The following is a 17,928-nucleotide window of genomic DNA, read 5'->3' on the forward strand; positions in this document are numbered from 1 at the left end:
GATGCACACTAGTAACATAGAACTCAACGTAAAAAAAAAAAGATTTTGTATCTACCGTTCCATTTAAAAGGAACCCCACCCAGGGATGTGTGTGTGTGTGTGTGTGTGCGCATGCAAGGGAAGAGAGGAAAGGCCGAAACGTCGTTTGTTATGTGTTGTTCCCTTATTTATGAGTCACATTTACTCCCTCTATATGTCCCTCCATTTTTTAGTCAATAATACTATCCTCCTTGAAGCTGTGGACTGCAAACATATAACGTACACAAATTAATATAACAGTTCCAATTGTGTAATTAATAATTAAAATAATAATACCAAACAGTGATCGTTTTGAGCTCAAAACGTGATATATTAATGTTTTAACTGTTTTAGTTTTTGGCTGAAGAAAAGTTTTGTGTCCGAAAAGTTTCATGTTTGGTATTTTGATCTCTTTCGAAACTGCTATATTCATTTTAGTACATCTTTATCACTTTAAGGACTTTTACCAAAATATCTAGTAAGCACTGTGTCCCACAAGAACACAACATAAACTATTTGTTATTCAAGTACAAAATGCAAGGCACTTTATTTGGACAAAAGCTATGATAATAATAATAATAATATTGTATAATTATCTTTTTCAATATTTTCTACTGAGTTAGGTGAAGATGAAGAATTGTACAGTGTAGAGGTCAGCAGTAAATGAAGGATATTTCATTGAAGAGATGATTAATTTCTAGCACCTTGAAGGTGTTTGTATAGCATGGGGCTGGACGCACCAATTACTTATATCTGAGACATTATCTTTTCTTTTTTTCTTTTTCTTGAGGGTAAAAAGTTCAATATTAAGGCCTCAAGCAACACTCTCTCAATACAGAATACAAAAAAAAAAAAACAAACAAAAAAAAAAAAACACATAAAACAATAAAGAATACAAGAAAATATAATTTTTTTAAAATTATATAATATAATCGAAATTATAAAAACAAAACATAAAAATGAGAATTCTTGGATTTATTATACAGGAAGTTTAACCCAATTTAAAATTTTAAAAAGCAAAAAAAAATCCCCAAAAACCCACTCAATTTTTTAAAAAATTAAAAAAAAAACATGTCATGAAAGAGTTGTCAGCCAGCAAGCCTAGTGATAATTTCATTCTACATGTAAATCGCCCAGGGCCAGATCCAACACCTATTTCATACAATTATTAGATTGTAGAGACTTAGTGATGGGGAATGGAATTATTTCCTACGAAGCCTTATAATTATTGGGGTATCTTTTAATGATATGTCGTTTTTATCGACGTTAGCATAATAATGTTGGGGGAATAAATAACAGGTTAGTTTAGTTTGTTTTCAGTTATTCTTTTCAGTGCTACAATGTGAAACCTTATCTCATAATATTCGATATTTATTTTATAAAGCTAGGTTGTGAATGTTTGTAAAAATTATTTTACTTTTAAATTGATCCACTCAATTCCGTTTGGATGATAAACTTCATTTTTTAGTTTTCAGATTTATTTGTCAACTCATGTATAAAATTTCAAGGAATAAAAATGACGTCCAAACATGGGCATTTAGAAGGCACAGATTAATAACAAAAATTTAACCAAGAATTCAGGAATACAAACTAAAAAAAACACACACGTATATATATATATATATATATATATATATATATATATATATATATATATATATATATATATATTCTCTCTCTCTCTCTCCCTCTCTCTCTCTCTCTCTCTCTCTCTCTCACTCTTTCTCTCTCTCTCTCTCTCTCTCTCTCTCTTCCCTTCTCTTATATCTTTGATCATTTACTTATCAAGGCCCTATCATTTCACTTTTCTTGTCAGTTATCTTTAATCTGTATATGAAAGAAAATCATTCCTCAAATGCAATTCTTATTTCTGTGTTTTAGTTTTATCTAGGTGTAAAATGAAGTTTAATAAAAATTTTGTGTGATATGAAGAGTATATTTTAAAATTTAGCGTGAAATGAAGTGTAACGATTTAAGTTTCAGTTTATGAAGACATAAAAATTGATAAATTATCAACGCTTGATTCTTCACATGCGCTGACAATAGCAATAGAGAAAGAGATTTCCAAATTGCTACGTCATTGTGACGTATGAATAAATTACACTATTTGAACCAATGAGACACGGGATAACAGAGGCTTTGATATTTGTTTTTTATTTGTTTTTAAGGGTTTTACGGCGCTTGTAACACATTAAGGTCATATCAGCGCCAGTAAAAAGGAAAAATGGGATAGTAAAAAGGTCTAGAATTACAATTAAAGCACAAAAGAAAAGGTGAGACAAAGGGGAATTGGTTCAAATAGGGAACAGATGTAGATTCCAAGAGCACACCGTCAAAGTACTTAGTTTGAGATCACCTAAAAGTCTCATCCAGACACAAGCACAGGTCCCAACTAAGAGGAATACACTCAAATGTTTATAAATCATATAATATAATATGTAAACTAAACATAATACAATGCATAACAGAGAGATGATTTACAAGGGAAAAAATATCATATCCCAAAACTATAACTATACATTCGACTGTTTCCCTCCCAGCCAAGGAACTCCGGCCAGGGTCAGGACAAAACTAAGTTATCTCATTCCAAGACAACGATTGGAAACAATTGGAAAACGGGTAAGGGGGGATAGAAGACACAGTATGTACCTCCCTGCCCACTATGGGAGGCTTTGATATTTCTATTTTTGTTTTGTTTGTAAAAAAAATAACAAATTAAAAAGTTTAAAAAGTGTAGATGTGTAGTAATAAACACAATAGCAACAATAATAAATATATCGTTCCTAATTATCCTATAACCAAATAATGTACATACATTTGATGTTATGATATATCATTATTATATTATTAAAGTTTGGTATAATCAGATCTATGTCCAGCAATGTGTAACGAAACGCTTCCGTGTAGGCGTCAGTTTACGACAGGATGTACGTCGTCGTAGTATTAGTTGTTGTTGTTATTGTAATCCCTCTGGAACAACCCTTCTTTTGTTGATACAGGTCGTATCAGATCATGCACCTATGGCCCGGAAGTTTCAATTAAACTACGTAGTGTGGGTGTTATTGTGAGAAAGGCATCAATCTTGTTTTCTCCGTAAACTTATAAGCAAAGTAGGATCCCTGTATTCTACGGGAGTGACTTTGTTATGGTATGGCTTGATTGATATCTCGTAACTATGGGGCTGACGAATTTATTTATCCTTGATATGAGGATGTCCGGTATCAGGATGGGTTGTTGTTGTCCATGATTATGGAATCTGGGGGAGTTTTAAGGAATTTCAGATGTTTACGGATATGACTAACATCCGGTTGTGTGGGTAGAATTTTGCTTCGTTTGCTTGATTTTTGCCTATAAATGCCAGAGTTTTGAGCAGTTTCTTCAGACCACTCAGCGGAGTCTTTTAGGCTCATAGTCTCTAAGCGATAACCACAGCGGAGTCTTTTAGGCTCATTTGTTTAACTCTTGTGTAGAGTTAGATTAAAGTCTTGTGTAGACTTTGTAGTGCTCAAAGTTCGAGCTGAAACACGTTTTGTGTTAACTCTTGTGTAGAGTGTGATTTAAGTCTTGTGTAGACTTTACGGTGCTCAAAGTTTGAGCTGAATCAAGTTGTGTTATAACTCTTGTGTAGAGTTTGATTAAAGTCTTGTGTAGACTTAATTTGTGATTTCTATAATCTGTTCGGCTCTGGTGAGATTTTGAATAATATGTTGTGATTACAATTATGATTGTGTTTTGATATTAATATCATAATATCACTTTAAATTTTGAGTCTCAATTAATTAATCAGATAATTAAATTAATTGTATAATATATTCTTGTTGTAAAGAAAATAAGCTTTTCTTGCTATAAAGCAATATTATTTCATATCTACAAAGTAAAGCAATATTAATCAACATTAATAAATTGATTTGTTAAAGTAAAATAATATTACTCATTTAAAGTAAACATATTGAATGAGTTCGAATATAGATAGAGTTATATTCGTATGATTATCATGTGATAACAAAATCATTTTCTTTCTTTAAAGTGAATGAGCCGTTGGAGGCTGGGCTTTAACAAGCCAACTTTAGGCTATACACTCATAGCTTGACACTAATAGAAACTGAACATTTGCCTGTTTTATAAGTTACCTGTGAAGAACCATTTGCTTATTTTAATATCAGAACATTGAGAAACAATTGATCTGTTTATGAATACTGTGAAATCAGAACAATTTCAAGAAGAGACAAATTAACAATATTAGAACAACCTTACAGTTTTTGTTGAATATCAAGGACACTCTTTTGGCTTTCTTCTACACGTCTGGATTGTGTTTAGTCAGTTAGTTAATTATTAGTTGCCTGTATGACTGTGATGGTTGCAACCTACCTGTGAGATTGACTGATGTGGTAGCGGTTTGGTAAAGTATTGATAATTAATTGATTTAATTATATATTTTCATATCGCTTTCATATCATATTCATCATCACACCATCTCCATCAATTTGTCATCCATCCATTTGATTTCATACTTATGACATTTATCATTTCATCTTCATTTCTCATAATATCTTTGTTATATTGTAATAAAATATATCTTCATTTAGCTTCAAAACCTTTATCAACGTATTGTGTTTGGTTATTGATCGGTGTCGTAGCTTGAATATAGCACACATAAACAAGGTTGCAAACTGCGCTACATAAGCATACGGTTTACGTGCGCACTTTGTGACATAATTTGGTGTCAGAAGTGGGATTCTTATTGTTGTGCATTCAAGAGACATCGCGACCAAACAAGTGTTGAGACAGGTTAGGGAGTTGTTTCAAACTTGAGATAGATACTATCTTTGAGCTTAAAGCAAATTGGTATCCATTTAATGGTTATAAGACTGTCATTATACGCAAGGTGTAATACAAGTTATTCTGGTAATTTTCACTTGTTCGGTTATACGTTGTCAGTCATCTGTCATAGTGATACGGATCACTGACTTAGCGCGAAAGCGGTACTCGCGCTGTGAAGCCTCCATTGTCCCCCCTCTCCCTTTTGTAAGGAACGAAGGTGGTTGTTGGGGTAATTTGATTCCGTGTAGGAATCTGGGTGAAGATTGTGTTGGTCCCGTGTGAGGATCTGTATTAAATCATTTGTTTTGACTCTCTATGCACATATAGTAAGTCAAGGTATTGATTCTGTGTAAGAATCTGGGTGAAGATATTTTGTTGATTCTGTAATTGAATCTGGGTGAAGATTTGGTTGGTTCCGTGTGAGGACCTGTAATAAATCAGTAGTTTGATTCTATGTATTATCTGAGTCTATATAGATCAATGTTGGGTTCCATGTAGGGATCGGTATTAGTTGCCTGTTTTGATTCCGTGTAGGGATTTATATTGACGCGTATCGTTATAAGGTTACTTGTAGTACCACTTTATTCTACGTGAAAGTAACATTTACGGCAACAGTGTTGATAAACATATTGAAGTTTGTTTATTTGAATTTGAATTGGTTTGATTAATTGTCCTAGAGATGGATGTGGAAAGATTAATTAAACTTGGAGAAAAATTGGAGTTAAGGGGTGAAGATCTCCGTGCTTGGGTGACAGCCCAGTTACAAGAAGATGAAGAGAGAAAAGAGAAGGAGAGAGAACGTGCCAAAGAAGAGGAGGAGATAAGCAGAGCACGAGCTCAAAGACAAGAAGCTCTGATGGAGAAAGAGCTTGAACTGCTTAGGTTAAAGTCGGAGTGTCAGGCTTCCTCCAACAACGACAGTATGACAAGTGACATTCGATCATTTACTCATGCTCCTACTGTTAAGAGTCCTCGACTTCCATGTTTTGACGAAAACAAGGATCATATGGACAGCTATCTGCTCCGTTTCGAGAGATACGCTAAAGTCAACGGCTGGGAATGCAGGGATTGGGCAATCCAGTTGTCTGCACTTCTCAAAGGGAAAGCACTGGACGTCTACACTCGACTGAGTGATGAAGATGCCATCGATTATGGGGTAGTAAAAGCGGCTTTATTGAGACGTTATAATCTAACGGATGATGGATTCAATGAAAAATTTAGGAAGAGTAGACCGGAACAAGGGGAGCGTTTTAGCCAGTTTGCGACTAGATTGGAGAGTTATATGGAAAAATGGATTGAGTTGTCGGGGAAAAGGAAGGACTCAGTTGCTGACATTCTGGATATGATATTGAAGGAACAGCTTGTCAGTGTCTGCGGTCGGGATTTGACGATTTTCATAAAAGAAAGACAACCGAAGACAGCAAGGGAAGTAATAGATTTAGGAGAAAAGTACATTGAAGCGCACGGTGTCGCAGGAACATTTTCCAAAAGTGGAGTGGCTCAAGAAAAATCAAAGAACGTCAATGAAAGTAGTCGAAACAACGTAATGAAGGACACTACCCGCTTCGCTAGCCAAATGGTTTGCCACAACTGTAAACGGCCAGGACATATGGCACGAGATTGTCGACAAAAGAAGCAAGCTGCTGCTGTGGTCGAGAGTCCCTTTTGTTATTACTGTCGGCGAAAAGGACACTTAATAAAAGATTGCCGTGAGAAGAAGAGGCACGAAGACAGGAAGGCACCTACCGGTATAGAACAAGTCTCCGCGATCACAGAAGATCATGAACCACAGAAATGTTTGAGACATGACAAGGTGGAATTAAAGTGCGGATGTGAGATGCCAATGATTTCTGCAGCGTGCTCAGGACATGTGCCAGTCGCACCTGTAATGCCGGTGGCCGTCGGATGGTTGAATGGGAAAAAGGTGAATGTGTTACGTGATAGCGGCAGTAGTTGTGTCATCGTCAGAAAAGGACTGATAAACAAGAGTAAGGATGACTGGAATAAAAAGGTCCTGATCTACTTGGCTAACGGAGAGGCTATTTCCGCACCACACGGTGAAGCTTATTTGGAATGCCCCTATTTTACCGGGAGATTGTCAGTCGTCGAGTTAGAATCCCCATTGCATGACGTTATACTTGGGAATATTGAAGGTGCCAAATGCCCAGGAATGCATGTAAAAACAATTACTGACGAGCAGGAATTGGGTCATGGAGATGAACTGAGCGCCGTACAAACACGAGGGCAACGTGAACGCAAGATCAAAGACTTGGTCACAGCTCCATCTATAGAGACAGGTGTAAGCGTCGACGAACTAAAGGAGAAACAAAAGCATGACATCACACTAAAAGCTGCGAGGGATGCTGCTACCAGAGGAGAGGTAAGAAACACAGGCAAGAGTAATACCAGTTGGTATGCCTATGACAGAGGTTTGCTGATCCGCTATTTTCAATCTCCAAGGGTTGAGCACGGGGATTTGGTAAAGCAAGTTGTCGTACCAAAATGCCTGCGTAATTCAGTCATGCGGTTGGCCCATGAAAGTGTACTCTCTGGACATCTCGCGGCAAAGAAAACGACAGATCGAATACTGAGTAATTTTTACTGGCCAAATATTTGGGAGGATGTCATGAGATTTTGTCAGTCTTGCGACCAGTGTCAAAGGTCAGCTCCGAGAGGAATCACCCTAAGGTCCCTCTTACTAAAGTTCCGCTCATCGATGAACCCTTCAGTCGGGTAGCAGTGGATCTAATTGGCCCCATCATGCCGGCATCAGATAGAGGAAACCGATATATACTCACTGTGGTGGATTACTGTACGAGGTATCCAGAGGCCATTGCTCTGAAGAGTATGGAAACAGAAAGAGTAGCAGAAGGATTGGTTGACATCTTTAGCCGCACGGGAATACCTAAGGAGATGCTAAGCGACAGGGGGACGCAATTCACATCAGACCTGATGAAGGAAGTATGCAGACTGCTCTCCGTAAAACAAATCACTACTAGTCCTTATCACCCACAAGCCAATGGGCTTGTAGAGAGATTTAATGGAACTTTAAAAGGAATGCTCAAGAGGTTGGCTGCAGAGCGACCCTCAGACTGGGACAGATACATCAATGCTGCATTATTTTCATACAGGGAGGCTCCTCAGGAATCTCTTGGTTTCTCTCCGTTTGAGCTCTTATTTGGAAGGCCTGTGAGAGGACCGATGAAAATATTACGGGAACTATGGACCGAAGACATAGAAGACCCGGATGTGAAAACGACGTATCAATACGTAGTCGATTTAAGGGAAAAGATAGAGAATACTGTGAAGGCAGCACACGATAACCTGCAGTATTCATCCTCGCGTTACAAGGCACATTTTGACAAAAAGGCCAAAGTAAGGTCATTTGAAAAGGGAGATAAAGTATTGCTCTTACTGCCCACGAAACATAACAAACTGGAATTGAAGTGGCAGGGTCCTTTTGAAGTGAAAGATGTCACGGGTCCGAATAATTACGTCATTAATATAGACAACACCAGAAGGACATACCACGTCAATTTGCTGAAAAGGTACTACGTGAGAGACGTGGAGAAGGAGAATGAAGTCGGTGTTCTTCAATGTGCCGTGGCAGCGGTTATCGAAGATAACGATGGTGATGGAGAAAAGGTTCTTCCTCGGATGGAATTGCCTGCTCTGAAACAGACTGAGACCAAAGACGATGTCATCCTGCATGAAGGAATGAGTCCTCAGCAGATAGGTCAATTGCAGGGCATGCTCCAGGATTTTGATGACGTATTGACCGATGTGCCAGGACGCACGAATAATTACATCTACGACATCCGTTTGACGTCGGATTGTCCAGTCAGAAAGAAACCATATCCCGTGCCTCAAGCATTAAAAACCACATTAAAAGAAGAAGTGAAGGCCATGCTTCGCGCCGGGATAATCGAGCCATCGGATAGTCCGTATTGTTCGCCATCTGTCGTTGTCAAGAAGAAGGACGGAACCATTCGTTATTGTGTGGACTTCAGATCCCTTAACAACATTACGGTGTTCGATGCGGAACCAATGCCTAGACTTGATGATCTGTTTCAAGAAATTGGGACATCATGCCACTTTGTCTCAAAGATTGATTTATCCCGTGGATTCTGGCAAATTCCATTGTCAGACAGGACCAAGGAGAAAACGGCATTTGCAACAGAGTTAGGACTGATGCAGTTTACTGTAATGCCCTTCGGACTTCAAGGGGCGCCCTCCGCGTTCTCGCGGATGATGAGAAAAGTCGTTGGTGGACTTCCCAACGTGAAAAACTACATCGACGATATTCTCATTCACACTGCAACATGGGATGAACATTTAAAAACGTTAAGGACAGTTCTTCAAAGGTTGCGTGATTGCGGCTTGACGGCGAAACCGTCAAAGTGCCTGCTTGGTTTCCCGGAGGTGGAGTTTTTAGGCCATTCTATTGGTGGAGGGAATTTAAGGCCACCCATGGACAAGGTCAAATCGATCCAAGAGGCAAACTTACCCTCGAACAAGAAACAAATGAGAAGTTTTCTTGGGCTGGCATCATTCTACCGACGTTATGTGCCAAACTTCTCAGCAGTGGCAGCTCCCCTGACAGACGCGACAAAGAAAGGCATGCCCAACAGAGTGATTTGGGACGAACCACAGAAGAGAGCCTTCCAAACGCTGAAAAATATGCTTACATCGGATCCCGTGTTGCGCCTTCCAGATTATGATAAGCCGTTTATTTTATCTACGGACGCCAGCGACACAGGATTAGGTGCTGTGCTATCTCAGGAGCATGATGGAGTCAAATATCCAGTTACCTATTTAAGCAGGAAATTGTTACCGCGGGAGCAGAGGTACTCTGTTGTTGAGAAGGAATGTCTGGCCGTAGTTTGGGCTGTGAAAACACTAAATGTGTATTTCATTGGTAAAGAATTTATAATTGAAACTGATCATGCCCCACTTCTGTATCTGAACAGGGCGAAATCAGAGAATGGGAGACTGATGAGGTGGTCTCTCTTGCTTAATCAATACCGATTTGTCCTACGTTCCGTAAAAGGGAAGGATAATCATGGTCCAGATTATTTATCGAGATCGATGTGATCTTGAGGCATTTCGATGATCTAACTAAATGTTGTACCAAATTTAGTCTTAGGGGGGAGATATGTAACGAAACGCTTCCGTGTAGGCGTCAGTTTACGACAGGATGTACGTCGTCGTAGTATTAGTTGTTGTTGTTATTGTAATCCCTCTGGAACAACCCTTCTTTTGTTGATACAGGTCGTATCAGATCATGCACCTATGGCCCGGAAGTTCCAATTAAACTACGTAGTGTGGGTGTTATTGTGAGAAAGGCATCAATCTTGTTTTCTCCGTAAACTTATAAGCAAAGTAGGATCCCTGTATTCTACGGGAGTGACTTTGTTATGGTATGGCTTGATTGATATCTCGTAACTATGGGGCTGACGAATTTATTTATCCTTGATATGAGGATGTCCGGTATCAGGATGGGTTGTTGTTGTCCATGATTATGGAATCTGGGGGAGTTTTAAGGAATTTCAGATGTTTACGGATATGACTAACATCCGGTTGTGTGGGTAGAATTTTGCTTCGTTTGCTTGATTTTTGCCTATAAATGCCAGAGTTTTGAGCAGTTTCTTCAGACCACTCAGCGGAGTCTTTTAGGCTCATAGTCTCTAAGCGATAACCACAGCGGAGTCTTTTAGGCTCATTTGTTTAACTCTTGTGTAGAGTTAGATTAAAGTCTTGTGTAGACTTTGTAGTGCTCAAAGTTCGAGCTGAAACACGTTTTGTGTTAACTCTTGTGTAGAGTGTGATTTAAGTCTTGTGTAGACTTTACGGTGCTCAAAGTTTGAGCTGAATCAAGTTGTGTTATAACTCTTGTGTAGAGTTTGATTAAAGTCTTGTGTAGACTTAATTTGTGATTTCTATAATCTGTTCGGCTCTGGTGAGATTTTGAATAATATGTTGTGATTACAATTATGATTGTGTTTTGATATTAATATCATAATATCACTTTAAATTTTGAGTCTCAATTAATTAATCAGATAATTAAATTAATTGTATAATATATTCTTGTTGTAAAGAAAATAAGCTTTTCTTGCTATAAAGCAATATTATTTCATATCTACAAAGTAAAGCAATATTAATCAACATTAATAAATTGATTTGTTAAAGTAAAATAATATTTACTCATTTAAAGTAAACATATTGAATGAGTTCGAATATAGATAGAGTTATATTCGTATGATTATCATGTGATAACAAAATCATTTTCTTTCTTTAAAGTGAATGAGCCGTTGGAGGCTGGGCTTTAACAAGCCAACTTTAGGCTATACACTCATAGCTTGACACTAATAGAAACTGAACATTTGCCTGTTTTATAAGTTACCTGTGAAGAACCATTTGCTTATTTTAATATCAGAACATTGAGAAACAATTGATCTGTTTATGAATACTGTGAAATCAGAACAATTTCAAGAAGAGACAAATTAACAATATTAGAACAACCTTACAGTTTTTGTTGAATATCAAGGACACTCTTTTGGCTTTCTTCTACACGTCTGGATTGTGTTTAGTCAGTTAGTTAATTATTAGTTGCCTGTATGACTGTGATGGTTGCAACCTACCTGTGAGATTGACTGATGTGGTAGCGGTTTGGTAAAGTATTGATAATTAATTGATTTAATTATATATTTTCATATCGCTTTCATATCATATTCATCATCACACCATCTCCATCAATTTGTCATCCATCCATTTGATTTCATACTTATGACATTTATCATTTCATCTTCATTTCTCATAATATCTTTGTTATATTGTAATAAAATATATCTTCATTTAGCTTCAAAACCTTTATCAACGTATTGTGTTTGGTTATTGATCGGTGTCGTAGCTTGAATATAGCACACATAAACAAGGTTGCAAACTGCGCTACATAAGCATACGGTTTACGTGCGCACTTTGTGACACAATGAATAAGGCACAAACACAATAAGACACTTGGGTCAAATGACTATTTAACATGTAATGAATGACTCATTCAGTTAGGTATTATCATTTGTGGAAGACAAAACAAAACAAAACAAAAAATACAAACTTAAGACAACTCTTACTTAGAGAGTGATCAGATTAAAACATCCACCAGATTATTATTTACCCCACAAAGCACAGGGATGGATAACAGTCAGATGGAAAATTGAACAATTTTTTTTGTTTGTTTGTTTGTTTGTTGCTTTAGGTCTCTTCCAACACAATTGAGGTTATATGAGAGACCGCTGAAACAAAAAAACAAGCAATCCAACAAAAATAGTACAAATGTAAATCAAAATCATAACCTAAAGATATCATAAGCTAAATTATAAATAACCAAGAACAAACAGGCAGAAGATTTACAGAAAAAAAAATATCCCCTGTCAAAAATACAATCACAAACCAAAGAAGCAGGATAGGCTAGTAAAGAGAAGAAGAAACGACATCACTATCGGATCGTACACCCTTGCGAACAAAATAGGTATATGATTCAAGGGTGATGCTCCCATCCAACCACCCGCAAAATTGAACAATCTGAGGTAAAGAAACCTGTAATTTATTTAACTATCCATTAATTGACAAAATAAATCTTCGAGGCTATCAAAATAAAAACTAAAACCAAAGTGTAAATTGATGGAAAATAAATGCAAGTCTTTGCAAAAATTGGATCTCATTTCATCTCATTGCCATGAAAAATAATATTTTAAAAAAAATCCATTATATATTTAATAAAGTCGAACAGCTTCTGCCATACCCCTGAAATACAAAAGTCATTTCATGGTCACATTATACAATTTTTTTCTCAAATTCAATTTTTCTTTCTGGCAAACGGAGGATTTTAATTTGAAACCTTGATTTTCGATCAATCTTCTACTTTCTCTGTTTTCCTGTCTTTATATATATATATAAAAAAAATTCAACCTCCACTACTACTATTTTTCATAAAATACAAGGAAGTAGTTATTTAAATACGGAATAACCTGTCCAGTTTTCGTAAAAAGAAATATTTTTTAAAGAAGTAAAAGGTGTTTTCTTAAATAAATAAAGGGTGATCATACACTTTTTTTCCACTTAAATTTGATTTCAGCACCTGATCACACTATTTGGTGGTAACAATTTGATTCACCAGTAAAATTTAATTTAAAAAATTCATATCTAAAATGTAAACATTCGAGTAAAAATAAAATGACTAAAACGTAGAAGACATTTGATCGCCATAATTTACAACCACTAATTAAAATTTTGGACCAATACATTTGATTTTTTTTTTAATGCGACTTTAAATAAAATAATAAATAAATTTATGATTTCCCCAATTTTTAAAAAGAGCGATAACCTATTCTCACTCATTGCCATTTTAAAAGGATTGCAATAAATTACTTTTTAATGGATGAATGGAAAACAAAAACTAGTTAATGATATGTAACAAAATTGTTCTCAGATTTTACAGAATATTTTTTAAAAAGACGTTTTTCTTTTTTCTTTAGGAAGCATCATTCTTTTTTTTACTTTTCAAAATACAATCGATCAGATCAAAGCTAAGCGAGTCTCATGCCTGAACTGTTAGTGGAGCAATGTCTTGGACCAAAAGTAGTATATCTGTCACATATTCAAGCCACTTTCCACATTGTCTTCGCTTTCAAAAGAGACCCAACTATTCACTTATTACTGGACGAACAGTAAGGCAAAAAATGGAATCCAATCGCTTACTTGAGATTTTACAGCTGAACTGAAGCACCCCCCCCCCCCACCTCTTACTCTCCTAACGCTGACAGAATACAACAACTCTTAAATTGTCAAGATACTCAAATATTGGATTTCATGCTTGACTTAGAAAATAGAGTCAAGATGACAACACGACACGACGTATAAACATAAAAAAAGTTTAAATAAATCTAAAATCATACGAAAAGAAAGTAGCATATTATCTTATAATGATAAAGACAGTTAGTCCGTTATTAGATAAGTATAACAATATACATGATGGATTGAATACACATTTCTATTCAGTAACAGTAACAATAAAACAGATTCATAACCAATTTACTTACAATCTTTGTCATGTAATGCTTATTTAATGCATCATATCATATCTTTACTTGTATCAGGATAATATATTACCATATCAAATGTACAATGAAATACAATTAAGTAGAAAATATTTGGTTAAAAAAAGATTAGCACCATTTTTATAAGAGTATCTCCTTGTACCAGAGTATTTAAGAATGGGAAATGAGGTTTAGGAAAGTATATTCCGTTACCACAGTGTGGAACATTTATCATCAATGAAAATACAAAGTCAAACTTACGAGAGACAGGTTTTACGAAAAGAAAATATGAAGTCAACACAACAAATCAACAGTATGACATCATATGAACGTTAAACATAAAACTTATTCAAAACAAACAAATAAATAAATAAATAAATAGATTTTTAAAAATTGGAGGAACAAAAAGAACATTTTTAAAAATTTCAATTAAAAATTCTAATCAAATACCAAATCAAAAGATGAACAATTGAGACAAGGGAAGTAATTGAATTTAACAATTAATTGCAAAATGCACACGTTCACTGTCATCAGTCAAACAGTGTCATTAAATTGCAAATCAACACTAATTTCCATTCACCTAGTGTCACTTAATAAGCAATTACACTTGACCTGATCACGAAAACATGTTCATGAAATCTGATGCTGATTACAGATTTTCCACATCAAACGATGAACAAGACATCACTTTTAAATCGTTCAAGTCATTTACTGACTAATAAAGCAGAGAGAAAAAAAAAGGAGTGACAGTGACATATCTATCCAGGTAAGATGTGATCGTTAAGGCAATAACAGATTAAATATCGTAATCAAACACTATAAAAAGTTTGATTGTCAAAACCATTTCATGAAATGAATTTTTGAAAACGATAATATAGATAGACAAACGTTTTGAGAGGTTTTTAATAATTCATTGATATCTGACTGAACACAAAACGATAGAACCATAGATGAATTATGTACTGAAATGACTTTTCAAGTGTTGAGTTACATGTAAATTCAAATGATTTATTCTTATACAGTGATATTATTGCTAACAACTTTGAAAGAAGCTATAGTCCTCTCGCTTAAGGCAATAAAACATATTGCAACACAACCAGAGCTTCACATACTTCAAATTAAAAAAAACAACAACTCATAATATCAATCACACCAGAGAATAAAGACTATTTCACGACAAACAAATAATCGACAAGTAAATTGCAGAGGAAACAAACTGTTCAAACTGTTTCATGTAGCCATTAATAATAATTAATTTTCCAATAACTCAAAAGTACATGCATAGGTGTTTTTATCTTTTATATTATTTATTTATTTATTTATCTTTTTAAATTTTGGTTTGAAATGCGATCTATGAAAATTTAAAAGTTCCAAAAATTTGTTTTAAACATTCGATTAAAAGTGTTTTTAAATTTAAATCTAGTTTTTCACCAAAAATAAATATCTTCTCGTGCATTTGTTATTATACCCTTAAGCTTAAAAGGATAAATATTTCCTTTTATTTCTTTCAGATATTTTTATGAGTTCATCAAATCTACTTGATAGACAAGAGAAAGTAAACTTTAATTTGGCAGTTTATGGGAACAGCTTTTTTTTTTTTTTTGAAACACCGAAAATTGAAATAAATCTAGATAGAAAAAACGAAACAAAAAAAAAGCAGTTTTATGCCAAAACTTGTCTCTTGATCTTCGATCGTACCACTTGCAACATGACCAGTTTTCTGGCTCCGAATTTGTCTCCTAGAGCTACGATGGTACCCTTGTCCCTGCTCATTGTAATGTAGAACACATCTACACCTGCGTTGAAAGATGCAATCTCCTGTCCACTTCTCAGTTTCCACAATCGAATCGTGCCATCTCTGGATCCAGACACAACAATTTCGTTGTCCTCAGAGATTGCACAGCACCAAACCTGAATGGATAATAAGAGAAAAAATGACTATGCGAATGGTCATCACAATAATTTTTTTTTTTCACTTTTCACTGCGAATGACAAAAGCTAAAATCATTCAAAGTAATGGAATAATAGCATTAGCAACAAAAAAAAAACAACAGAAATACAAGAAGACAACAATGAAAAAAAAACCAAAAAACCCACTTAGGATGGCTATGACATAGTGTCATCAAATGCCGGTAATAAAGATTTAATAAATGATTTTTGTGTGTGTGTGTGTGTGTGTGTGCGTGCGTGTGTGTGTGTGTGTGTGTGTGTGTGATAAAATTGTCATAATATGTGTTTATGTAGAACACATCTACACCTGCGTTATTATAATCAGAGAGAGAGAGAGAGAGAGAGAGAGAGAGAGAGAGAGAGAGAGAGAGAGAGAGAGAGAGAGAGAGAGAAAAATAAGTAGGAGTGAAATATCTGTTCAATCTTACAGTTATCGTTTAACATTATAACAAGTGTAACTAAATGACAAATTGCCATATTTATGGACAATAAAGATCTATTATTATTATTATTATTATTCACTTTTTCTTGGAAATGTAAAAGTGAACAGGCTACACATTGCCTCAACCACATCAAGTGCAAACATCATTACAAGGAAAAGCACAAAGCAGACGTATGTACCTCGTCCGTGTGAGATGACATGGTGGTCAGCTGTCTCTCCGTCTCCAAGTCCCAAAGTTTGAGGGTTCCGTCTGCAGATGCCGACACCAAGTACTTGTTGTCCTTTGACCTCACCACAGCCTTGACCTCTCTAGAGTGGGCGTGTTTCCCATTGCCAGCCAGCAACTGTCTACTCGGTTGACCTGATAGAGGATAAAACAGTTCAGGAATTAATATCCATTCTTCATCAAGTGGGGCTTGATTTACTCACACCTGAAATTAGATCTTACCGCAACACCATGAAAAACTTTTTTTTTTTGTTGTTGTTTTTAGGTGGTGAAGTGGCCGAATGTTTAAGGCATTACACAGTGGCCTGGTTCGAGCTCGGCTTCAGGCACTTTCTTTTTTTTTTCTTGGGCAAGATGAATAACCCTATCTCATGCTGCCACCAATATATCACGACGCTTGTAGTCATTATGGTCATGAGAATGAGGTGAGTTGAGCATACCATTTTAGCTGTGTTTGTTATTGGCTGATGAAGGGTTTGAAGCCCAAAACATTCTGTGCGTATTATTTTATTTTTTTGTTGAAACTGATAATATTCATTTTTTTTTCATTACTTTTTACAGTCTATACACAGCTTCTCACAGCTTAATATTTAAATTAGTATTATTCACTTTGGCTGTTACTGAATATAATAAGATACGATGAAAGAAAACTAAAATTACCCGTCATCAAGTTCCAGACCACAAGGTCTCCATTCCTGAGACCTGTGACAGCCTCATTTCTGGGCAATATGGCAGTGCAATCTGGGAGAGCATCGAGGCGTAGGATGTTGGGATCGTTGACGTTGTAGGATGATTGGTTCATGTCAAAGATGACAAACTCGGCAAAGTTGTCAAATGTGTTGGTGAAACCGGCGACGGCGTATCGATCGTTCTGGAAAATAATGCATTTGAATAAAAAATAAGGATAAGTATTGAAATGTAAGATCCAATTTGTTAAATGAAGACAGATATTGTGGATACAGATACAGATACCAAGACAGACGTTTAATAAATTGGAGCTTACATTTCAATACTTATCATTATTTTTTTATTCGAGCTTCAAGCAGCACCATTTTTATCATCCTGCATTCAAATAAGACGTATGGAATAAGCTAGATGACAGAAGTAAATAGAGTATAAAGTGAAAAGGATCATATTAAGAATATTAATTCATTAAAAAATATATATAAATTATAAAATTTCCTCTCCTCAATGAAGGCATCCATTTTTACCCATATTTAAAATATTAAATTTTAAGTCATTGGTGGTTCACCCTGACTTAGCGTTCTGAGACAACTGGTCACAAAGAGGCTGAGATCAATCTTGTGTGAAGTCGATTGGGTAGCTGGATTTATTAATTCTGGTTGAAAGTACTTTGCCATAGACTAGCGTCCTAT

General features: G+C 35.7%; 2 protein-coding genes across 5 annotated transcripts in view; one reads left to right on the plus strand and one right to left on the minus strand.

Annotated features, from left to right (window-relative positions):
• Positions 1 to 5,845: 5,845 nt before the first annotated feature.
• On the plus strand, positions 5,846 to 7,576 carry LOC144959246 (uncharacterized). Its single transcript, XM_078891787.1, has one exon. The coding sequence runs from the start codon at positions 5,846 to 5,848 to the stop codon at positions 7,574 to 7,576; it is 1,731 nt and encodes a 576-aa protein (XP_078747913.1).
• Positions 7,577 to 13,355: 5,779 nt separating this feature from the next.
• The window catches only part of LOC144959157 (uncharacterized), a 204,766-nt gene continuing 200,193 nt past the window's right edge, over positions 13,356 to 17,928 (minus strand). For all 4 annotated transcript variants that reach the window (XM_078891677.1, XM_078891676.1, XM_078891675.1 and 1 more), the window contains 3 exons: positions 17,213 to 17,423; positions 16,506 to 16,687; positions 13,356 to 15,845 (listed from right to left, as the gene is read on the minus strand). In XM_078891677.1, coding sequence (XP_078747803.1) covers positions 15,597 to 15,845; positions 16,506 to 16,687; positions 17,213 to 17,423 — 642 coding nt within the window. In that variant the 3' untranslated portion in view covers positions 13,356 to 15,596. The remainder of the gene's footprint in view (positions 15,846 to 16,505; positions 16,688 to 17,212; positions 17,424 to 17,928) is intronic.

This window comes from Berghia stephanieae, chromosome 13, assembly GCF_034508935.2.
Source record: "Berghia stephanieae isolate SIO BIC M18660-M18661 chromosome 13, UCSD_Bste_1.3, whole genome shotgun sequence".
Classification (NCBI taxonomy): Eukaryota; Metazoa; Mollusca; class Gastropoda; order Nudibranchia; family Aeolidiidae; genus Berghia; species Berghia stephanieae.